Raw genomic sequence first — 25,487 nt, 5'->3', positions numbered from 1 at the left:
TAGGGTATAGCTTCATTTGCAATCACTATTCAAACCAGAGGGCAGTGACTTCGCTCATTTAGTTTTGAGTCCACCCACTTCCCTTTTCCTGGAATAGGGTATGGTGTGGGCGAGTGTATGAACTAAGAGGAAAAAAATATTTTTCCTTTGATTTTCCTTCCTGTCACACTCAATACAACAGTGCACATTCTATACAATGTCTCCCTCCACTCACGAAAATGTGTGCGGATTTCTCCCACCAACAACCCATTCTCTATCAGACACTAACTGAGTGTCCTATAGTTTAACTCAATTCTGAAACTCTGTACCTGGAGTTAGCATCAGATCCCGCTGATTGAGGCTCAGTTCCACGAAATCGCCCCCGCACCGGGCGGCAGTTGCAAGTCTCACATTGGTACCTGACCTTCTGAGCGACCAGCTGTACATTGTGGATTCCCTTCACATCCCCCTCCCCACCACCTCAGGTTCTATTCATTTGTGAGGGCGGCTCAAAGAACTCAGGGAAACACTTCACTTAGTTTACAGATTTGTTATAAAGGATATTACAGAGGATACAGATGAACAGTCAGAAGGAAGAGCCGTCCTAGAAAGTTCATCAAAGCCGAGGAGGGGTTGAGAGAACCACGGTATTTATCCGGTCACTCGAATGTATAAGTGACAGTTACCACTTGCATACTGTGTCTGAAGTGAGGGGCAGTTTTAGACTGAGCTCTGAACCTGTAGCACCTCGTCATGCAGTCTTTTTTTTTTTTTTTCTTTTTGAAACAGTCTCGCTCTGTTGCCCAGGCTGGAGTGCAGTGGCACAATCTTGGCTCAAGGCAGCCTCTGCCTCCCGAGTTCAAGCGATTCTCCTGCCTGCCTCAGCCTCCCAAGTAGCTGGGATTACAGGTGTGTACCACAACACCCAGCTAATTTTTGTATTTTTAGTAGAGACGAGGTTTTGCCATGTTGGCCGTGCTGGTCTCGAACTCCTGGCCTCGAGTGATCCTCCTGCCTTGGCCTCCCAAAGTGCTGGGACTACAGGCATGAGCCACTGTGCCCGGCCCATGTTGTCTTGTAGATAATGTCAGAGTTGGATGAAATTGTAGGACGCCCGCCTCACCGCTCCCCCCACCGGCCCCCGGAGCTGGGAGTCCCCTGGGAGTCCCCTGGTCATTGTGGGGAAAGCCACACACACATTTTGGTGACTAGAGGTGAAGTATTCTGTGTTTAGTGTGAGAGCAGAATGTAGAGCTGGGTTTTTTCCTATCTCAAAGACTAAAGGAAAAGACCTCCAAGTGGCCCACCCACCTGTCAGGACCTGTGATTTCTACTCAGTAGTGACTGGGAATGGCCTGTTCCTGCTTCTGGCTGCTGCTGGCCGTGCAATTGTGCACCACGTGCCAGCCTCACTCACAGTCTCAGGACAATATGCATGCCATCAATTTTAACTTTTTTTTTCTTCACAATCCGTAAAGCTTTCAAAATTTTAACTTCAAGGGAATTCATCCCTGTACCCAGGGAGTGATGTTCTCCATTAAGACACGTACACGGGGCTGGGCACAGTGGCTCACACCTGTAATCACAACACTTTCAGAGGCCAAGGTGGGAGGACTGCTTGAGTCCAGGAGTTCGAGACCAGCCTGGGCAACATAGTAAGACTCCATCTCTATGAAAAATAGAAAAAAATAAGCTGGATGTGGTGGCTTGCACCTGTGGTCCCAGCTACTTGCAAGGCTGAGGTGAGAGAATCGCTTGAGCACAAGAGCTTGAGGCTGCAGTAAGCCACGTTCATGCCATCACACTATAGCCTGGGCAACAGAGTGAGACCCTGTCTCAAAAACAAAAAACAAAAACACACACACACACACACACACACACACACACACACACACACACACAGAATAAAGTCTTTTTTTCTTCTATGCTCCATCTTTAAAACAAAAAATACTCTAAATTGGCCAGGCACGGTGGCTCACGCCTGTAATTCCAGCACTTTGAGAGGCCAAGGCAGGTGAATCCCTTGAGGTCAGGAGTTCGAGACCAGGCTGGCCAACATGGTGAAACACTGTCTCTACTAAAAATACAAAAATTAGCCAGGCATAGTGGCATGCGCCTGTGATCCCAGCTACTCGGGAGGCTGAGGCAGGAGAATCACTTGAACCTGGGAGATGGAGGTTACGGTGAGCTGAGATCGCACCATTGTACTCCAGCCTGGGTGACAAGAGTGAGACTTCATCTCAAAAAAAAAAAACAAAACAAAACTCTAAGCTACCTTTCACACTGTAGTAAGTACTCCTCTTCTATGCTCCGTTTAAGAGCACAATACACTACAATTTTTTTTTTACTTTGTGTTCAATTCTTGCCTTCAGTCCTTGCTTGAACTCTTGCTTGAATCAAGCTCTCATACCCAACATTCTACTGATCCTTTCTTTTTCCTTTACCAGTGATGACTCCATTTGAAATTCAATGTTTAATTTCCTGTCATCTTTCCATTCCTATCAGTAGCATGTGGCACAGTTGCTCACCTTCTCTTCTATTTTCTTGGCTTTTAGGACATCCCGTTAAGCTTTACACGTCTATTTGTTGTAATTTTCTTGTTGCCTCCCTGATCACATTATGCTTTCCTCTTCTTGTGTCTCCAGAACTTTCTGTTCTCTGAATGTGGGCTTAGTCCTCCAGCCACTTTTTTTCTTTGTCTACACTCATTGCCTTTCCTTATCAACTCAGCTCATGGCTTTGAACCCCACCTGCACAGCTTCATGTCACCTGCAGGCCTCTCCTATGAACTCTAGATCCTGTGTCTAGGCCTCCCAAAGTGCTGAGATTACAGACGTGAGCCACCGTGCATGGCTAAATTTATTTCTTTTTTTTAAGAGAAATGGGGTCTCGCTATGTTGTTTAGGCTGGTCTTGAACTCCTGGCCTCAATTGATCTTTCTGCCTCAGCCTCCCAAAGTGCTAGGATTATAGTGTGAGCCACCACGTTCAGCCTCTACCTTTTGTTTCTGAGGCCTGAGATTGGCCTGCAATCCACAGAGAGGTGAGGGAGGCTGTTCTCTGCATGGGGTTTGGTCAGGGCTTGGTCTGTGCCCTGAATGGGGGAGCTCAGTCCAGCCCAGCTCCCAATTGCTGCAGCGTGTGTGTGGGCTTCTCCAGGAGGAGAGTAGATTCTGAAGAAAGGGGTCAGAAACTCACTTATTGATCTTCCTGTAGGAGCTTCTTGTCCCTGCATCGCCCTGGTGCAGTGGGCAGCTGAGACCATCTTTCCACAGCATGAGGTCTTCCCTGTGTGTGTGTGATTGTGGCATAGGAAGGGGATGTGTTGATTCTGAGCAATAAACAACACATTTTGGATATTCAATATTGACTTCTAAAGGCACTTTCCTGTTACCTAAGGAAGAACCCTTGAAGAAGAGGAAGAGGAAAGAAAGAGAAGTCAGGCATGGCGCTCACCCAGGTAAGGTAATATTATCAGTGGATTGTGCTGTCTCTTATTTCTTCCTGAAATGTCATTCTTTGAAGTTGGGAATCTTCTGAGTCTGAAGCATCCTGCCTCACAGGTTTGCTCGCGCTCACCCGTGCCTTCCCTCAGTCCCTCTCATCTCGCTTAGATTCCGTCTCTCGTGACCCAGTGACATGAACTTGGGAAGAGGCTGCACTGGGCATGGTCCTGGGAAGGGCTCACACCCAGACATGGATGGAGACGGGGTGAGGGTCCCGTGGTGTCAGTGCTGTTGGGCAGCAGGGATTGTTCAGGGGCCACATCTGGATGCACTGTCACCTCTCTGTGGAGCAGGATTAGAGCAGCTGCACATGGAAGTCACGTGTTAATGTGCACAAACACCTGCTAAATTATGTAAAATAAGACTAATAAGGGGAAATTTTTCTGGCTCATTTACATTTCATTTGAAGCTCACCAAGTGAGTCACTGTGTTTCTAACCACAAACTCTTATTAATGACTGGGAATGGAATGGGAATTTTAGACTGACAGACATCAGTGACAGAGGGTTCTTTCATCCCATCATCTATTTTAATACATGAAATCAACCTAAATGGAAAATGCAGGAGAATCATTGAACTATTCTCAGAAAACCCACACAATGGAGACTGGTGTTTCTGCAGGGACCCTTGTGCTACTGGTGCTAGGTGAGAATGGTTATTATTTTGTTCAGTTATAGGAGCAGAACTTCTTTCCCATTAGAGAGGATAGAACCACATTCTTGTTTTACCAATTATTATTATTATTTTTATTTTTTTGAGACGGAGTCTTGCTCTGTCGCCCAGGCTGGAGTGCAGTGGCATGATCTTGGCCCAATGCAAGCTCCGCCTCCTGGTTTCACACCATTCTCCTGCCTCAGCCTCCCAAGTAGCTGGGACTACAGGCGCCTGCCACCATGCCCGGCTAATTTTTTTGTATTTTTAATAGAGACGGGGTTTCACTGTGTTAGCTAGGATGGTCTTGATCTCCTGACCTCATGATCCGCCTGCCTCAGCCTCCCAAAGTGCTGGGATTACAGGCGTGAGCCACTGCGCCTGGCCTGTTTTACCAATTATTAAAATATTCTATTTATGGTATTTATTTATTTTGAGACAGTCTCACTCTGTCGCCCAGGCTGGAGTGGTGCAATCTCGGCTCACTGCAACCTCTACCTCCCGGATTCAAGCAATTCTTTCGCCTCAGCCTCCAAAGTAGCTGGGACTACAGTTGCATGCCACCACGCCCAGCTAGTTTTTATATTTTTAGTAGAGACAAGGTTTCACCATGTTGGCCAGGCTGGTCCCAAACTTTTGACCTGAAGTGATCAGCCCACCTTGGCCTGCCAAAATGCTGGGATTACAGGCATGAGCCACCATGCCTGGCCCTTCAGTGAATGTTTTGTTGTGACATTTTAGCCTGCAAATTTTGAACATTTACATGTTTTCATGTTAGGAAAGATGTATAGCTCGTTCTACATCTTTATTGGAGCCTTCTCTGAATGAGGACAGAGGATTAACTTTTCACTGTTGTTATTACTAAACTGTGTATATGTGATGTGAGTGCGTGTTTTTTTATTAAGCACACATCGTGTTTTTTGTTTTTGAGACGGAGTCTCACTCTGTCACCCAGGCTGGAGTGCAGTGGTGCGATCTCGGCTCACTGCAATCTCTGCCTCCTGGGTTCAAGCGGTTCTCCTGCCTCACCCTCCCTAGTAGCTGGAATTACAGGCGTCCGCCACCACACCCGGCTAATTTTTGTATTTTTAGTAGAGATGGTGTTTCACCATGTTGGTCAGGCTGGTCTCGAACTCCTGACCTCGTGGTCCGCCCTCCTCGGCCTCCCAAAGTGCTGGGATTACAGGTGTGAGCCACTGCACCCAGCCCACACATCATGATTTTAAATAAGTTTTGTGTTTTTTAGCAATTCAAATTGTATCTTAAATATTTTCTGTGCCCTTAAATTTGTTCTCAGCTATCACATTAATGATTTAATAGTAAGAATAGTAACATATTATGGGCATAAATAAATGTGTGTATATATGTAATTACCTTTTATGAAGTTCCATGTTATTCATGAACTTGTTTCAACTTTGCTCATTTAGATACTTTTCATGTTCTTTTACTTAACTATTTGTTTTGTTTTGTTTTGTTTTGTTTTTAGACAGAGTCTTGCTCTGTCATCCAGGCTGGAGTGCAGTGGCGCAGTCTCGGCTCACTGCAAGCTACACCTCCTGGGTTCACGCCATTCTCCTGCCTCATCCTCCTGAGTAGCTGGGACTACAGGTGCCCGCCAGCAGGCCTGGCTAATTTTTTGTATTTTTTTAGTAGAGACGGAGTTTCACCGTGTTAGTCAGGATGGTCTTGATCTCCTGACCTCGTGATCCGCCTGCCTTGACCTCCCAAAGTGCTGGGATTACAGGCATGAGCCACCACACCTGGCCAACTATTTGATTCTTTAGGTTTAATTCTTATTCCCAGACACCTGGATTCAGGTGCTTGCTCCGACATTTTAGCTCTTTGACTTGACGCAAGTTTCTTAGAGTGTCTGTCATATACATTTATCTGCTAGTAAGATGGGAACAGATCTTTCTCTCATGGGCTATCATATTCATATACAAGTTAGTACGTGCAAGACATTTATTTAGAATAATGCCAGACCGAGCACTGTGGCTTGTGCCTGTAATCCCAGCACTTTAGGAGGCCAAGGCGGGTGGATCATCTGAGGTCAGGAGTTTGAGACTAGCCTGGTCAACATGGTGAAACCCCGTCTCTACTAAAAATACAAAAATTAGCCGGGTGTGGTGGTGGGTGCCTGTAATTCCAGCTACTTGGGAGGCTGAGGCAGGAGAATCGCTTCAACTCAGGAGCCAGAGATTGCAGTGAGCTGAGATCATGCCACTGCACTCCAGCCTGGGTGATAGAGCGACTCTGTCTCAAAAAAATAAGTAAGTAAGTAAATAAATAAATAGAATAATGCCTTGCACTTGGGAAGTGCTCAGAAACATCTGTCATTGTTATTACAATGATCACAGTTTTTAGATTCTGACCTGTCTTTCTTTAAAGTCACTGTACACATTTTCATCTCGTAAGACATCACTCATGCTCTAGATCATCTAGATACTGAATATCACTTGGTGTGTCAGACGTAATATATAGCACTTCAATAAAGATAACCCGGTGTTGGTTTTTTATTTGTATATTTGTGTATTTTTTGTATTGTCTACAAAACTGAGAAATCAACACTGACTTAAAGACTATCATAACCTCTTATAGAAAAGTATAAGAAGACAGAATTAAGGAAACATTCTGTCCAAAAATACCTGTGTGTGTGAGAATGTGGTGGAAACAGACCCAGTTTCTCCTACTATACTCTCACAACGGAGAACACATCTGTGATCCCAGATGTCCTGGGTTTTCCCACACACACCAAGCGAGCAATTCTGCACTGGACACCAGCTGAGTGACCTCCTATTCAGTTCAATTCTGACACTCTCTACCTGGACATAGCATCAGATCCCACAGGTTGAGGGCTCAATCCAACAAGTATGTACCCACTTTAATGCCAGTTGCAAACACAGATGGCCTTTGCTTCTCACTGACTGGGTTATACTTCATGAATTCCCATGACCCCCTCCTCAGGTTTGATTAATTTGCTAGAATGGCTCACAGAAATCAGGGAAACACTTTATTTATATTGACCCATTTATTATATAGGATATTACAGAGTATACAGATGAACAGCCAGATGTAAGCAGTCTATTGGGTATGGTATGGGAGAAGGAGCATGGCGTGGTGGTGCACACCTGTAATCCCAACTACTTGGGAGGCTGAGTGCTGTCTTTGGTGGGGGTCAGTGGGGCGTCCTCAGAGCCTCCATGTGTTTCCCTATCCTGAAGCTTGTTCAGGCCCTGTCCTTTCGGGTTATTATGGGGGCTTCATTACGTGGGCATGATTGCTTACATCTTTGGCTATTGGTGATCAGCTGAGCCTTCAGCCCCTGTCCCCTCAGGGGAGGTTGGGGGATGGGGCCCGAAGTCCCAACTCTGTAATCCAGCCTCGGTCTTTCTGGTGACCACCCCCCGCCCCGCATTCTGAAACTATCTTGGGGCCTCCAGCCACCAGTCATCTCATTAGCTTACAAAGGCACTTACCACTCCAGAGATTCCAAGTGAGATGTATGTCAGGAAAGGGGGATGAAGACCATATGTATATTTTATTATATCACAACTAGGATATCAGCCCACTCACTTCAGTTTAATCTATTCTGTCTTCTCATTTTAGAAGATTGGAACTTTTTCTTATATCCCCTTGGTGGATGTGTTTTTCATTTTAGGGACAGGTGACATTCAGGGATGTGGCTATAGAATTCTCTCAGGAGGAGTGGACATGCCTGGACCCCGCTCAGAGGACTTTGTACAGGGACGTGATGTTGGAGAATTATAGGAACTTGGCCTCCCTGGGTGAGGATGACTTTCTCCCAGAAGTCAGGATCTGCCCCTGTGTATCTTTTCATTTTCCATGTGGGTCTCCTGGGAGCCCCTGCATTGCTTGGCTGAAACTGAAGCTGTGTTGACTGAAAAATGAAAATCTCCATAATGTGGAAACTGGATTTTAATTGTCCTCTTCCTGATGTCACTGGAGGGTTTCAGGACTTTTAAAATATCCAATTCCCTGTTTTCTATCCCCATTCCTTGATTCAGTGGTTTTGGGATGAGAGCTATATATTTGCATATTATAGTGTTTCCTAACAATTTATAAGGAAGCATTTAGTGGATAAATTTTTGAAGTGTTTTTTTAGATACAGCTGTAAAGTCCTCCCTCCTCATGTAAACGTAGGACTGGGACTCTGGAAAATCTACAGCACATTGTTTTCCTTTCTTTTCATAAGCAGGAATCTCTTGTTTTGACCTCAGTATTATCTCTATGTTGGAGCAAGGGAAGGAGCCTTTCACTGTGGAGAGCCAAGTACAAATAGCAAGAAACCCAGATGGATGGGAATGGATCAAAGCTGTGATCACAGGTAAGAGTTCAGATGGGTAGAGAAAGTGCCGTTTATTAAATAGTGTTTGGGAAACTCTATGCAAATCTGAGAGTTCTATGGGAAAACAGAAGTTTGAATCCTGTGACCTCTGAACAGATATCTTTATTTGCCCCCTTTTGTCTATCCTTTAGACTTGTACTAGTTTATCCTTTCACCTTCCAGTGGTGCTGCAGCTCAGACAAAGGCAAAGTCTTTATCATGATGGACAACACTGTTATCTAGCTTCTGAGAACTCTGGTTCCTTGACTCCGTGTGGCACAGGGAGGGCTGTTACAAAAGGGTTGTTTGATCTCCTTTGGTGTTTCCTTCTGTAGTTGATTCTATCTGATGCCCAGTTCTCAGTCATATAGATCCACATTCTATATAGTTAGCTAAATTTTAAGAGTGTTTTAGTGGAGTTGTTAGGTTTTTCTAAATATAAAATCATGTCATCTGCAAAGAAGTATATTTTGACTTCTTCCTTTTCAATTTGTATGCCTTTTATTTCTTTCTCTTGCCTAATGGCTTTGGCTAGAACATCAATGCTATGTCGAATAGAAGTAGTGAAAGGGGACATCCTTGTCTTTCAGATCTTAGCGGAAAGGCTTTCAATTTTTTCTTGTTTAGTACATTCCCTCTGGATTTGTCATATATGGCTTTTATCATGCTTAGGTATGTTTTTTCTGTACCCAAGTTGTTGAGACTTTTTATTATGAAGAGATAATGATTTTATTGAGTCATTTCCCAGCATCTATTGAAATGATAATATGCTTCTTGTCCTTGATTCTGTTGATGTGATGAATCACATTAATTGATTTGTGTGTATTAAACTATCCTTGCATTCCTGGAATAAATCCCACTTGATCATGGTGAATGTCTTTTTAATGTGTTGTTGAATTCTATTTCGTCAAGGATTTTTGCATGTATATTCATCAGGGTTAGTGGCCTATAGTTTTCTTTTTGTCGTGGTGTCCTTGTCTGCTTTTTGGTATCAGGGTAATGCTGGCCTCATAAAATGAGTTTGGAAATATGTGCTTCCTTCAATTTTTGAAATAGTTTGAGTAGAATTAGTATTCTTTATTTTTTCTTTTCTTTCTTTCTTTATTATTATTATTATTATTATTATTATTATTGGAGATAGTCTCTCTGTCTCTATCTCACCCAGACTGGAGTTCAGTGGCACAATCATAGCTTACTGCAAACTCAAATTCTTGGGCTCAACTGACCCTCCCTCCACATCCTCCCCAGTAGCTGGGGTTACAAGCACACACTACCATGCCCAACTAATTGTGTTTTTTTGTTTGTTTGTTTTTGAGATGGAGTCTTGTTTTCTTGTCCAGGCTGGAATGCAGTGGCGTGATCTTGGCTCACCGCAACCTCTGCCTCCCAAGTTCAAACAATTCTCCTGCCTCAGCCTCCCAAGTAGCTGGGATTACAGACGTGTGCCACCACACTTGGCTGATTTTTGTATTTTTAATAGAGATGGGATTTCACCATGTTGGCCAGGCTGGTCTTGAACTCCTTACCTCAGGTGATCCACCTGCCTTGACCACCCAAAGTGCTGGGATTACAGGCGTGAGCCACCGTGCCTGATCAAATCCTTTTTTACTTTTTAGTAGAGCTGAGGTCTTGCTGTGTTTCCCAGGCTGCTCTCAAACTTCTGGCATCAAGCAATCCTCCCATCTTAGCCTCCCAAACTGTTGGGATTACAGGTGTGAGCTAACATGCCTAGCCAGTATTAGTTCTTCTTCAAGTGTTTGGTAGAATTCAGCAGTGAATCCATTCAATCCTGGGCTTTTCTTCTGCATGAATTTTTTTTTTTTTTTTTTTGCAGCTTCAATTTTGTTATTGGTGTCTTCAGGTTTTCTATTTCTTCATGGTTCAATCTTGATAGGTTGTATGTGTCAAGAAATGTATCCCTTTCTTCTAGGTGTTTAAATTTGTATGTAGTTGTTCATAATTGTCCCTAATGGTCCTTTTTGTGTCTATGGTATCAGTTCTAATGTTTTCTGTTTTGTCTCTGATTTTATTAATTTGAGTGTACCTCCCCCCACCTTTTATTTCAATTTAGCTAAAAGTTTGTCGATGTTGCTTATCTTTTAAAAAAACCTACTTTTCAAGCTAGGCATGGTGCCTCATGCCTGTAATCCCAGGAACTTGGGAGACTGAGGAAGGAGAATTGCTTGAGGTGAGGAGTTCAAACCAGCCTGGGCAACATAGTAAGAGACCCCGTCTCTAAAAATAAAACGAAAATTAGCCAAGCATGGTAGTGCGTTTCTGTAGTCCCAGCTACTTGGGAGGCTGAGGGAGGAGGATCAGTTAAACCCAGGAGTTCAAGGCTGCAGTGAGTTATGACTGAGCCACTGCACTCCAGCCTGTGTGAGCGAGGTAGACCCCATCTCTAAAAAAAAAATTTTTTTAGGCCGGGCGCGGTGGCTCACACCTGTGATCCCAGCACTTTGGGAGGCCAAGGTGGGTGGACCACCTGAGGTCGGGAATTCAAGACCAGCCTGACCAACATGGAGAAACCCCATCTCTACTAAAAATACAAAATTAGCTGGGCGTGGTGGCACATGCCTGTAATCCCAGCTACTCGGGAGGCTGAGGCAGGGGAATCTCTTGAACTCGGGAGGCGGAGGTTGTGGTGAGCTAGTATCACGCCACTGCATTCCAGCCTGGGCAACAAGAGCAAAACTCCATCTCAAAAAAAAAAAAAAATTTTTTTTTAATCCTACTTTTCATTTTATTGATCTTAGATTTTTTTTTTTAGTCTTTATTTTGGTTAGTTCTACTGTGATCTTTATTATTCCTTTCCCTGTACTACTTTTGGGTTGGGTTTGTTCTTGCTTTTCTGGTTCCTTGAGTTGTATCATTAGTTGCTTTATTTGTTGACTTACCGTTTTTTTCATATAGGTGTTTATTGCTACAAACTTTCCTCTTTTTGCTGCTTTTTCTGTATCCTGTAGATTGTGCTGTTTTGCATTTTAATTTGTTTCAGGAAATTTTTAGCCAGACATGGTGGCTCATGCCTGTAATCCCAGCACCTTAGAAGGCTGAGGTGGGCGGATTGCTTGAGCTCAGGAGTTTGAGACCTGCCTGAGCAACATGTTCAAACTCCGTCTTGGTAAAATATACAAAAATTAGCTGGGCATGGTGGCGTGTGCCTGTGGTCTCTGCTACTTGGGGGGCTGAGGTGGGTGGATCACTTGAGCCCAGGAAGTGGAGGTTGCAGTGGGCTGAGATCACACCACTGCACTCCAGTGTAGGTGACAGAGCAAGACCTTATCTCAAAAAAAAAAAAAAAAGAAATGTTTTATTTCCTTCTTAATTTCTTCATTAACTCAATGGCTGTTCAGGAATATGTTGTCTAATTTCCATGTGTTTGTGTATCTTCTCTTGTTTTTTTTTTTTCTAGACAGAGTGTTGCTCTGTCACCCAGGCTGGAGTGCATGGCACAATCTTGGCTCACTGCAACCTCCACCTCCTGGGATCAAGCAATTCTCCTGCCTCAGCCTCCCGAGTAGCTAGGATTATAGGTGTGTGCCACCACGCCTGGCTACTTTTTGTGTTTATAGTAGAAACAGGGTTTTACCATGTTGGCCAAGCCGGTCTCGAACTCCTGGACACCAGGTGATCTGCCCAACTTTGGCCTCCCAAAGCGCTGGGATTACAGGTGTGAGCCACCATGCCCAGCCATGTTTGTGTATCTTCCGAGGCTCTTCTTGTTGGTTTCTAGTGTTATTTTATTGTGGTCAGAAAAGATACTAGATACAATTTTGACTTTTTTGAATTTATTGAGACTTGTTTGGTGTCTTAACATATAATCTATCCTGAAGCATAATCCATGTGCTGATGAGAAGAATATGTATTTTGCAACAGTTGGATAAAATGGTCTGTAAATGTCTGTTAGGGCATGGAACATACCTGTAATTTTAGCTACTTGGGAGGCTGAGGAGAGAGGAATGCTTAAGGCCAGAAGTTCAGGGCTGCAGTGCACTGTGAACTCACCTGTGAATAGGCACTGGACCACAGCCTGGGCAACACAGGGAGATCCCATCTGTTTAAAATAGAAAAAAAATTCAAAAAGTCTGTTTTTAGGTCCATTTAGTCTGCAGTATATTTTAACTCTAATTTTTTTTATTGGTTTTCTGCCTGGATGACCTATTCATTACCAAAAATTGTGTTTTGAAGTCCCCTAATATTATTGTATTGCTACCTGTCTCTCCCTTTAGATTTATTAACATTAGCTTTACATATTTGGGTGTGTACATATTTATTATATCCTTTTGCTAAGTTGATCTTTTTCTCATTATATACTGACTTTGTCTCTTTTTACACTTATTGACTTAAAGTCTATTTTATCTAAGTATACCTACTACTGCTCTTTTTTGATTTCTAGTTCCATGAAATATCTTTCTCCATCCCCTCACTTTTTGTCTACATGTATCCTTATAGGTGAAGTGAGTTTGTTGTAGGCAACATATAGTTAGCTGTATGTTTTATAATCCATTCAGCAGGCCTCTCTCTTGTAATTGGAGAATTTAGTCCATTTCTATTTAATGTTATTATTGATAGGTAAGGACTTATACTACCAGAGAAAATCACTTAAACACAAAGGAAGACAGTAAGAAAGAAAGCAAGAGAGAAGTTAGAAAACAATTAGAAAAGAAGTAACAAAATGGCAGTATGTTTTAATTCATTGCTTTTTATTATTAATATGTCTATTACAGGCTTTTACTTTGTGGTGACCATAAAATAAGGCTTACATCTCACAACAGTTAGAATGGCGATCATTAAAAAGTCAGGAAACAACAGGTGGTGGAGAGGATGTGGAGAAATAGGAACACTTTTACACTGTTGGTGGGACTGTAAACTAGTTCAACCATTGTGGAAGTCAGTGTGGTGATTCCTTAGGGATCTAGAACTAGAAATATCATTTGACCCAGCCATCCCATTACGGGTATATACCCAAAGGATTATAAATCATGCTGCTATAAAGACACATGCGCACGTATGTTTATTGCGGCACCATTCACAATAGCAAAGACTTGGAACCAACCCAAATGTCCAACAATGACCAACCCAAATGTCCAACAACCCAAATGTCCAACAATGATAGACTGGATTAAGAAAATGTGGCACATATACACCATGGAATACTATGCAGCCATAAAAAATGATGAGTTCCTGTCCTTTGTAGGGACATGGATGAAATTGGAAATCATCATTCGCAGTAAACTATCGCAAGAACAAAAAACCAAACACTGCATATTCTCACTCATAGGTGGGAATTGAACAATGAGAACACATGGACACAGGAAGCGGAACATCACACTTCGGGGACTGTTGTGGGGTGGGGGGAGGGGGGAGGGATAGCACTGGGAGATATACCTAATGCTAGATGACGAGTTAGTGGGTGAAGCGCACCAGCATGGCACATGTATACATATGTAACTAACCTGCACATTGCACACATGTACCATAAAACCTAAAGTATAATAATAATAAAAAATAAATAAATAAAATAAATAAATTAAAAAAAATAAAAATAAAATCAACAACAACAAAAAATGATGAGTTCATGTCCTTTGTAGGGACATGGATGAAGCTGGAAACCATCATTCTCAGCAAACTATCACAAGGACAAAAAACCAAACACCACATGTTCTCACTCATAGGTGGGAATTGAACAATGAGAACACAGGGACACAGGAAGGGGAACATCACACACCGGGGACTGTTGGGTGGGGGGAGGGGGGAGGGATAGCATTAGGAGATATACCTAATGTTAAATGACGAGTTAATGGGTGCAGCACACCAACATGGCACATGTATACATATGTAACTAACCTGCACGTTGTGCACATGTACCCTAAAACTTAAAGTATAATAAAAAATAAATAAATAAATAAGGCTTATAAAAACATACTATAGCTTTTAACAATTTATCTCAAATCAATATCAACTTATCTTTGATTGCAAAACAAAGAAACTAAAACCTCTCTGTGTGTTCGTTCCCTTCTCACCCTGCATTTTGAATTTTTTATGTCGCAATTTATGTTGTGTACTGCCTGTCACTTGACAAATTATTGTGCTTATTTTTAATAGTTTTATCTTTTAGCCCTCTTAGTAAATATATAAATGGTTTGCACACCATGATTATGATATTAATATTAGTGTAACAGTTGCATTGTGTCATTTTCTTTGGATTTGAAGAACTCCCTTTATCATTTCTTGTAAAACAGGTCTGATCATGGTAAATTCCCTTAGCTTTGTTTGTCTGGGGAAGACTTTCTCTCCTTTATGACTGAACAGTTGCTTTGCTGGCTACAGTATTGTAGGTTGGGAACTAGGCTTCCATACTATTAATTTGAATTACATGGAATCAACTTTTCTTTATTAAACAATCCTCTTTCTTTTGTGTTCCTAAAAATTGAATATTATTGTTCTGAAGTTTCATAAATCTGTTCAATATAAGAATTGCTTTTGGTTTAATATTGTTTTTCAGTGTAAAATACTTGTTTACATACTACAATTAATTGGAAACCTATGGATCTTTATATCTTGTAGCTCTCTCTTCTGAATTTGTAATGAAAGATTTACCACACAAAGGGAAGAGTAATACAGGAGAAGTATTCCAAACACTGATGTTGGAAAGACAGGAAGGCCATGACATTGAAGGATGTTCTTTCAGGGAAGTCCAGAAAAATACGCATGACCTTGAGTATCAATGCAGAGATGCTGAAGGAAATTACAAAGGAGTGCTTTTGACACAAGAAGGCAATCTCACTCGTGGAAGAGATGAACATGACAAAAGAGATGCAAGAAACAAGCTTATTAAAAATCAGCTTGGATTAAGCCTTCAGTCACATCTGCCTGAACTGCAGCTTTTTCAATATGAAGGGAAAATTTATGAATGTAATCAGGTTGAGAAGTCTTTCAACAATAGTTCCTCAGTTTCACCACCTCAACAAATGCCTTATAATGTCAAAACCCACATTTCTAAGAAATATCTCAAAGATTTTATCTCTTCTTTATTACTCACACAGGGACAAAAAGCAAATAATTGGGGAAGCCCTTACAAATCTAACGGATGTGGCATGGTCTTTCCTCAAAATTCACACCTTGGAAGTCATCAGAGAAATCATACTAAAGAGAAACCTTACAAATGTTATGAGTGTGGCAAAGCCTTTAGAACACGTTCAAACCTAACTACCCATCAGGTGATCCATACTGGCGAAAAACGTTACAAATGTAGTGAGTGTGGTAAGGTCTTTAGTCGAAATTCACAACTCTCACAACATCGGAAAATTCACACTGGAGAGAAACCTTATAAATGTAACGAATGTGGCAAGGTCTTCACTCAGAATTCACACCTTGCAAGACATCGAGGAATTCATACTGGAGAGAAACCTTACAAGTGTAATGAGTGTGGGAAAGCCTTTAGAGCTCGTTCAAGCTTAGCTATCCATCAGGCAACCCACAGTGGAGAAAAACCTTACAAATGTAATGAATGTGGCAAGGTCTTCACGCAAAATTCACACCTTACGAATCACTGGAGAATTCACACTGGAGAGAAACCTTACAAGTGTAATGAGTGCGGCAAAGCCTTTGGTGTTCGTTCAAGCCTAGTTATTCATCTGGTAATTCACACTGGAGAAAAGCCTTACAAATGTCATGAATGTGGCAAGGTCTTTAGGCGTAATTCACACCTTGCAAGGCATCAGCTAATTCATACTGGAGAGAAACCTTACAAGTGTAATGAGTGCGGCAAAGCCTTTAGAGCACATTCAAACCTAACTACCCATCAGGTCATCCATACTGGAGAAAAACCTTACAAATGTAATGAATGTGGCAAGGTCTTCACTCAAAATTCACACCTTGCAAATCATCAAAGAATTCATACTGGAGTGAAACCTTATATGTGTAATGAGTGCGGCAAAGCCTTCAGTGTGTATTCAAGCCTAACTACCCATCAGGTCATCCATACTGGAGAAAAACCTTACAAATGTAATGAATGTGGCAAGGTCTTCACTCAGAATTCACACCTTGCAAGACATCGGGGAATTCATACTGGAGAGAAACCTTATAAATGTAATGAATGTGGCAAGGTCTTTAGGCATAATTCATACCTTTCAAGGCATCAGCGAATTCATACTGGAGAGAAACCTTACAAGTATAATGAGTATGGCAAAGCCTTTAGTGAACATTCAAACCTAACTACCCATCAGGTCATCCATACTGGCGAAAAACCTTACAAATGTCATGAGTGTGGCAAGGTCTTCACTCAGAATTCACACCTTGCAAGACATCGGAGAGTTCATACTGGAGGTAAACCTTACAAGTGTAATGAATGTGGCAAAGCCTTTAGTCAAACATCAAAGCTTGCAAGGCATCAGAGAGTTCATACTGGAGAGAAACCATATGAGTGTAGTGAGTGTGGGAAAGCCTTTAGTGTCCGTTCAAGCCTAACTACCCATCAGGCAATCCATACTGGAAAAAAACCTTACAAATGCAATGAGTGTGGGAAGGTCTTCACTCAGAATTCACACCTTGCAAGACATCGGGGAATTCATACTGGAGAGAAACCTTACAAATGTAATGAGTGTGGCAAAGCCTTTAGTCAAACTTCAAAACTTGCAAGGCATCAGAGAGTTCATACCAGAGAGAAACCATATGAGTGTGGGAAACCCTTTAGTATCTCTTCAAGCCTAACTACACATCAGACAATCCATACTGGTGGAAAACCTTACAAATGTAACGTGTGGAAAGTTCTAAAGTCAGAGTTCAAACCTTGCAAGTCATCACAGAATTCATAGTGGAGAGAAACCTTACAAATGAAGGTGGTAACTTTTGCAGTTAGAATTCATTCCTTTGACAACATCAGAGAATTTATGCCCATGAGATTCCTTGAAAATGCAATGACTGGCTGGGTGCAGTGGCTCACACCTGTAATCCCAACACTTTGGGAGTCCAAGGCAGGTGGATCACCTGAGGTCAGGAGTTCAAGACCAGCCTGACCAACATGATGAAACCCCATTTCTACTAAAAGTACACAATTAGCTAGGCCTGGTGGCGTGCGCCTGTAATCCCAGCTATAAAGGAGGCTGAGGCAGGAGAATCACTTGAACCCAGGGGGCGGAGGTTGCAGTGAGCCAAGATCGTGCCAGTGCACTCCATCCTGGGCAAAAAGAGTGAAACTCCATCTTAAAGGAAAAAAAAAATGCAATGACTCTGGCAAACTCTTCATGAGTTCAAGTATTAATAGACATCCAAGAGTCCATAATAATGAGAAATCACATAAATGTACTGTGTGTGGCAGAGGCTTTATTCAGGCCTCACAGCTTTGCAGCCATTAAAATCTACGTATTTGATGGCACCACACAAATGTAATGTGTAAGAGCATCCTGAAGCTCTTACTCTAAGACTGTAACTGTAGGTGAGGATTCATGTAAAGAGTGACTCAGTCTCTAGTTCTTTGATTCACTTTTAACATGATAAACTGCACAATAATTACGTGTCCCAATATGGCAAAACTTAAGACATTATATATTTCAGAGGTCAAAGGACATTTGGAAATGGCTACTTACCTTCAGGTTATAAAATCTTTGATTCCGCCTCTCCCTCTCCCTCTCCCTCTCCGTCTCCATCTCCCTCCTTTCTTCGGTCTCCCTTTCCTTTTTTTGGTCTCCCTCTGTTGCCGAAGCTGGACTGTACTGCCGTGATCTCGGCTCGCTGCAACCTCCCTGCCTCGGGCTCCTGTGATTCTCCTGCCTCGGCCTGCTGAGTGCCTGGGATTGCAGGCGCGCGCCACCACACCTGACTGGTTTTTGTATTTTTGGTGGAGACGGGGTTTCGCCGTGTTGACCGGGCTGGTCTCCAGCTCCTGGCCTCGAGTGATCTGCCCGCCTCGGCCTCCCGAGGTGCTGGGATTGCAGACGGAGTCTCGCTCACTCAATGCTCAATGTTGCTTAGGCTGGAGTGCAGTGGCATGATCTCGGCTCGCTACAACCTCCACCTCCCAGCTGCCTGCCTTGGCCTCCTAAAGTGCTAAGATTACAGCCTCTGCCCCGCCGCCACCCCGTCTAGGAAGTGAGGAGCGTGCCTGCCCGGCCGCCCATCGTCTGGGATGTGAGGAGCGCCTCTGCCCGGCCTCCCTGTCTGGGAAGTGAGGAGCGCCTCTGCCCAGTCGCCCCGTCTGGGAGGTGAGCACCTCTGCCTGGCCGCCCCGTCTGGGAGGTGAGGAGCGCCTCTGCCCGGCTGCCACTCCGTCTGGGAGGAAGTGAGTAGCGCCTCTGCCCGGCCACCCCATCTGGTAAGTGAGGAGTGCCTCTGCCCGGCCGCCCCGTCTGGAAAGTGAGGAGCGCCTCTGCCCGGCCGCCCTGTCTGGGAAGTGAGGAGCGCCTCTGCCTGGCCGCCACTCCATCTGGGAGGAAGTGAGGAGCACCTCTGCCTGGCCGCCCCATCTGGGAAGTGAGGAGCGCCTCTGCCCGGCCGCCCCGTCTGGGAGGTGAGGAGCGCCTCTGCCCGGCCGCCACCCCGTCTGGGAAGTGAGGATCGCCTCTGCCTGGCCGCCCCGTCTGGGAGGTGAGGAGCGCCTCTGCCCGGCCGCCCATTGTCTGGGAGGTGAGGAGCGCCTCTGCCCGGCCGCCCCATCTGGGAAGTGAGGAGCGCCTCTGCCCGGCCGCCCCATCTGGGAAGTGAGGAGCGCCTCTGCCCGGCCGCCACCCCGTCTGGGAATTGAGGAGCGCCTCTGCCCGGCCGCCCTGTCTGGGAGGTGAGGAGCGCCTCTGCCCGGCCGCCCTGTCTGGGAAGTGAGGAGCGCCTCTGCCCGGCCGCCCCGTCTGGGAGGTTAGGAGCACCTCTGCCCGGCTGCCACCCCGTCTGGGAGGAAGTGAGGAGCGCCTCTGCCCAGCTGCCCCGTCTGGGAAGTGAGGAGCACCTCTGCCCGGCCGCCCCCTCTGGGAGGTGAGGAGCACCTCTGCCCGGCCGCCACCCCGTCTGGGAGGAAGTGAGGAGCGCCTCTGCCCGGCCGCCCCGTCTGGGAGGTGAGGAGCGTCTCTGCCCGGCCGCCCCGTCTGGGAAGTGAGCGCCTCTGCCCGGCCACCCCGTCTGGGAAGTGAGGAGCGCCTCTGCCCGGCCGCCCTGTCTGGGAAGTGAGGAGCGCCTCTGCCCGGCCGCCCTGTCTGGGAGGTGAGGAGCGCTTCTGCCGGGCCGCCCTGTCTGGGAGGTGTACCCAACATCTCCGAAGAGACAGCGACCATCGGGAGCGGGCCATGAGGACGATGGCGGTTTTGTTGAAGAGAAGGGGGGGAAGTGTGGGGAAAGGAAGGAGAGATCAGATTGTTGCTGTGTCTGTGTAGAAAGAGGTGGGCATAGGAGACTCCATTTTGTTCTGACTAGGAGAAATTCTTCTGCCTTGGGATGCTGTTGATCTATGGCCTTGCCCCCAGCCCCGTGCTCTCTGAAACATGTGCTGTGTCAACTGAGGGTTAAATGGATTAAGGGCGGTGCAAGATGTGCTTTGTTAAACAGATGCTTGAAGGCAGCATGCTCTTTAAGAGTCATCACCACTCCCTAATCTCAAGTACCCAGGGGCACAAACACTGCAGAAGGCCGCAGGGTCCTCTGCCTAGGAAAACCAGAGACCTTTATTCATGTGTTTATCTCCTGACCTTCTCTCCACTATTATCCTATGACCCTCCCATATCCCCCTCTCCGAGAAACACCCAAGAATGATCAATAAATACTTAATTTAAAAAAAATATATATATGTATATATGTAGCCATCATGGGCAGTGCTATGTGTCGGTAACACTGCAGAGAAAGAGAAAGATCAAGGGATTGAAAGAGCCTTTGCAAAATTATGACTGAAACAGTAAAAGAGATCTAAATTACTAAAAAAAAAAAATCTTTTATTCCATTGTTTGAGGTTTCTCAAAAAGGCTACTGTTTGTGGCTATTTTGCATCCTTAAACACCTTTCGTGGTGCCTGTCTGGGAAAGAACCACAGTATGGAAAGGCTTACTTCATTACATGAGGATCATTTTTATCCACGTTTATTGAAGAAGGAGGACTCTGCATTGTAAAATTAAATATTCTCTCAATTGACAGACCATGGTTTAGGGGCAGAAAATAATGTAAAACTATGATATCAATCATCATACTGATTGTGTTCAGGGTGCTTTTCTGAGAGAAAGACACCATGGGTTTTAGGGAAGTAAGGCTCTACCTGCATTAAGCAGGCCAAGACCTCAGGACACTGGAATTTTTATGAGAGGAGAGTAATAAGTTATTAGTGACTGATTATGTGATAGGAATATTGCAGGGGAAGTGGTTGCCACTTTCTCTACTGAATGGCAATAGCTGTTTTATAGCAGAGATTGATGAAAAATAGGCTTATTTTTGAAACTGAAGAGATAACAGTTATTAGAGTGGAGAGCTTGGTCAGAAAAACCAGAATACCATGGTTTTCTTTTTGTTTGTTTTTTTTTTTTTTAGTAGAATTCGCACTAATTGCTGGAATTACATTTTGCTACAGTTTTATTAAGATTGTGTCACAGACATAATGTTTTGCCAAAAAAAAATTCAACGTTTTCTTATAACTGTAAACAAATAACATTCTTTGTACCAACACCGTTTTATCCCATCTCAGTAGGATACTTCATAACAGATAATAACAATACACTCTGTCTTTTAGGTTGGAGGATCTAGAACAATTTTTTTTTTCTTTGTGGAATCAAACAAGATACAATTTTGGGAAACTGTAATCATACTCTGCACTTGAATTATTCTGTCTACACTCTGCCTTAGAATATTTATATGGATATCATGAAAATCCCATAGAAAGTGCAATTTTCATACTCTTACACTCTGAAAGCTGCCACACTGTTGGTGAATATATACTGCATTATATTTTTACATGCTTGTGTGCTAAATAACTATGGCATGCATCTTTATTTACATGAAGTGAAAATACAAATATAGAAAATGTAGGCTGGGTGTGGTGGTTCATGCCTGTAATCCTAGCACTTTGAGAGCCCAAGGCAGGAGGGTCACTTGAGTCCAGGAGTTCGAACCAGCCAAGACAACATGGCAAAACCCTGTCTCTACAAAAAAATAGAAAAATTACCCAGGCAGGGTGGCTCATGCCTGTAGTTCCAGCTCCTTGGGGAGACTGAGGCAGGTGGATCACTTGAGCCTGGAGGCAGAGGTTGCAGTGAGCCAAGACTGCGCCATTGCACTCCAGCCTGGGTGACAAAGCAAGACCCTGTCTCAAAAAAAACAATTGTATGAAAAATATTGGCTGGGCGCGGTGGCTGACACCTGTAATCCCAGCACTTAGGGAGGCTGAAGCAGGTGGATCATGAGGTCAGAAGATAGAGACCACCCTGGCCAACACAGTGAAACCCCGTCTCTACTAAAAAATACCAAAAAAAAAAAAAATTGGTTGGACGTGGTGGCACACTCCCGTAATCCCAGCTACTCAGGAGGCTGAGGCAGGAGAATCACTTGAACCCAGGAGATAGAGGTTGCAGTGAGCCAAGATCACACCACTGCAGTGCAGCCTGGGTGAGAGAGTGAGACTCCATCTCAAAAAAAAAAAAATTATGAAATCATAAATAGTGCAGAATAACAAAAAACTAAGAATGCTATGCTCAGTGACATAATTTGACAAGACTAATATTCATGAGTTTCCTCTTAAAAATGAACATACATAATGGAAATTTCATTTTGTTTTGGTAGGTAAACTAGAAGTTTCATAAATTTAGCTTTATCACGTTTTTAGTAATGTTAATTTGTCACCTCTCCACAGAAAGCGTATTGAACTCCATCTACAGTTTGCTTTAGATACGGAAAATGATGATGCCAAACAATGAAGTTTTAGAGAAATGTGTATTGCATAATGAGGCTTTCTGTGAGAAGCAGGATTGACTTCCCAAACTGGTCCAAAATGGCTTGAGAGAGCAGGGATAAATAATTTGCTTGGGGTGTTATGGTAATAACCTTTAGTAAAAGGGTGGGGTTGGGGTGAGGGTCCCACACGTGATTTGAACTTCCATCTAGTGCCAAAGGAGGGAACACGGGCATTATCAGCTTGGCCAGATGGGCAGAATAAGAAGAGGGAGTGCATAGGTATAAATGGTGTTATAAGACAAAAATCACAAAATGGAAACTGACTGTAGCACAACACTGAATATTTACACTTGAAACTTCTGATTTCTGGCCAGGCATGGTGGCTCCTGCCGGTAATCCCAGCACTTTGGGAACCTGAGGCAGGTGGATCACCTTAGGTCAGGAGCTCAAGATGAGCCTGGCCAACATGGTGAAACCGCATCTCTACTAAAAATAGAAAAATTAGCCAGGTGTGGTGGCGTGCACCTGTAGTCTTAGCTACCAGGGAGGCTGAGGCAGGAGAATCACTTGAACCCGGGAGACGGAGGTTGCAGTGAGCTGAGATCTCACCACTGCACTCCAGCCTGGGCAATAGAGTGAGACTCTCAAAAAAAGAAAAGAAATTTCTAACTCTTTGTTAGGAAAGACCTCCGCTTTCTTCATAATAGTAGATAATAGTCTTCCCTTCTGCTGAACCCATAGGGCCCATTACACAACGTCGTTCTTGAAAATATTTGTGAAATGCTGTTTAAATTGCCTCAAATATTTTTACAGTAGTTCAATGCAAATGAATTTGTGGAAAAGTTTATTACATAATATGATCAAGCAATTTTAGCCAAAGGGTATTTTTCCAAAGGCTGTGTTATGTTCATGTCATGTTCAGTTTATGGTATTGTGTAACATATTCCATAGCTTCTTTTCTTTTTTTTCTTTTTCTTTTTAGACGTGGGGTCTTGCTATGTTGGCCAGGTTGGTCTTGAACTCTTGGCCTCAAGCATTCCTCCTGCCTCAGCCTCCCAAAGTGCTAGGATTACAGCTGTGAGCCAATAGTAGTAAAATGACTTTTTGTTTTTGTATATGATTTTTACTTTAAGGATTTTTTCCTTCCATACATTTTAATCCAAATTATATGTTTACTGCACTTCTCTGTGTTACTCCAGTGAACACTTAGAAAATACATAAATGAGGGTGTTGTTTGGAAATAAAATTTTGTGACATGAAAATGTATGTAAGACAATGGCAGGAACAGACTAGTTTCTCTGTAAATAGGAAAATGGAGTGTCTTTGTAAATCTTTAGTTCAATTAAAGTACAGGGATACTAGATGGTGAAATGAATTCTCTTAATATGTAAGTTATCAAAGATCAGATGCTTGAAAATCAAGCGTTTGGAGGTTAACCAGCATCTGGAGAAGTAAATGAAAACACACTTAATAAGAGAGTCCCCAATATATTAATTATCATTTATGCAAAGGAGATAATTTCTCTCAGTGAATCCCTGGAGGCAATTCAACTTCCCACTGTGGCTGGTATTTCTGTTCTGAGCCAGAGGATCTTACAGCAAAACATGATATTTGTGCAACTTTTGCCATGACAGCTGCCATTTAATATACTCCCCTTAGATTTGTTTCCATTTTAAAAAACTGATATATATTCTTTAATAAGTGATTTATCTTTGCATATATATTTTATATCAATCACATTTAGAGTAAGAATCACAGTTATTAATGCTTTATGTGTAACAACTGAATCGTCAGCTCCTGAAATAAGTATTAATGATATTCTCATTTCAGAGGTGAGGAAACTTAGGACAGATAGGCAAAATAATCAAATTAGGCCGGGCACAGTGGCTCATGCCTGTAATCCCAGCACTTTGGGAGGCCGAGGCAGGGGGATCACCTGAGGTCAGGAGTTCAAGACCAGCCTGATCAACATGGTGAAACCCCGTCTCTACTAAAAATACAAAAATTAGCTGGGTGTGGTGGCAGGCACCTGTAATCCCAGCTATTCGGGAGGCTGAGGCAGGAGAATCGCTTGAGCCTGGGAGGCGGATGTTGCAGTGAGCCAAAATCCCGCCATTGCACTCCAGTCTCGGTGACAGAGTGGGACTCCATCTCTCTCTCTCTCTCTCTCTCTATATATATATATTTATAAAATGGATAGAACTATGAAGAGACATTTCACTGAAGCAGTTATACTGAGATAAATAGGCACATAAAAAGATTTCCAACATCATCATGCATCAAATCTCAGATCTCAGCATATTCTGCTTTAAAAGACTCATCTTGTCACATTTCAGTAAGAGGCAGAATCGAGATTTGAATCCATGTTGTCTGGTTGCAAAGACAAAGCTTTTAATGATGATACTACAGTAACAATGCTAGTTATTTTTGTCCTTTACTCACCATCTATACCTATTTTGTTAGTATCTCTTGTAATTTTTAAATGGTTTATCTTCATATATCATTGTGATTGTGGTAACTTTGTATTAAATCTATATTTTTATAGATCAATTAAGTCTGTATTTTATAGATCCCTATTGCCTATGCATCTTGCCTAAATGAATGACAGAGACACTCATTACCACATAATCCTATAAGAAAGATTATCAAATCTTTCGAAGGAGGCATCCAGTACCTGAGGTGTTAGTTTAAGAATTCACTAGTGGTGGCCAGGCGCTGTAGCTCACCCCTGTAATCCCAGCACTTTGGGAGGCCAAGGCAGGTGGATCACCTGAGGTCAGGAATTGGAGACCAGCCTGGCCAACATGGCGAAAACCCATCTCTACTAAAAATACAAAAAATAGCTAGGTGTGGTGGCGCGCGCCTGTGGTCGCAGCTACTCAAGAGGCTGAGGCAGGAGAACTGCTTGAGCCTGGGAGGTAGAGGTTACAGTAAGCTGAGATCACACCACCACACTCCAGCCTGGGTGACAGAACAAGACTCCGTCTCAAAAAAAAAAAAAAAAAAATCACTAATAATGACAAAGACAGTGCATATTTATTGAGCTGAGAATTTTTTTTATCTGTGTTTCCATTGTTAGTTTCCAGAAACAATTACAGGTTGCTAATACACATCAACTAGACTGTTCAGTAGAAGCTCCTGTGTTTCCCAT

At 43.4% G+C, this 25,487-nt stretch overlaps 1 protein-coding gene across 10 annotated transcripts in view; it reads left to right on the top strand.

The window, feature by feature from the left end:
- The window catches only part of ZNF347 (zinc finger protein 347), a 36,717-nt gene extending 16,473 nt beyond the window's left edge, over nucleotides 1–20,244 (top strand). For 4 of the 10 annotated variants that reach the window (XM_054462056.2, XM_063657964.1, XM_054462057.2 and 1 more), the window contains 4 exons: nucleotides 3,378–3,438; nucleotides 7,793–7,919; nucleotides 8,348–8,479; nucleotides 15,050–20,244. In XM_054462056.2, coding sequence (XP_054318031.2) covers nucleotides 3,424–3,438; nucleotides 7,793–7,919; nucleotides 8,348–8,479; nucleotides 15,050–17,298 — 2,523 coding nt within the window. In that variant the 5' untranslated portion in view covers nucleotides 3,378–3,423 and the 3' untranslated portion in view covers nucleotides 17,299–20,244. Of the gene's footprint in view, nucleotides 1–3,357; nucleotides 3,444–3,479; nucleotides 4,129–7,792; nucleotides 7,920–8,347; nucleotides 8,480–15,049 lie in introns of those variants that run through there. The other 6 variants (XM_054462058.2, XM_063657969.1, XM_063657967.1 and 3 more) reach the window with 6 other exon arrangements.
- The last annotated feature ends 5,243 nt before the right edge of the window (nucleotides 20,245–25,487 follow it).

Source organism: Pongo pygmaeus, chromosome 20 (assembly GCF_028885625.2).
Source record: "Pongo pygmaeus isolate AG05252 chromosome 20, NHGRI_mPonPyg2-v2.0_pri, whole genome shotgun sequence".
Classification (NCBI taxonomy): Eukaryota; Metazoa; Chordata; class Mammalia; order Primates; family Hominidae; genus Pongo; species Pongo pygmaeus.
Note: the sequence above shows the minus strand (reverse complement) of the source record. Positions and strands in the feature narration are given on the sequence as shown.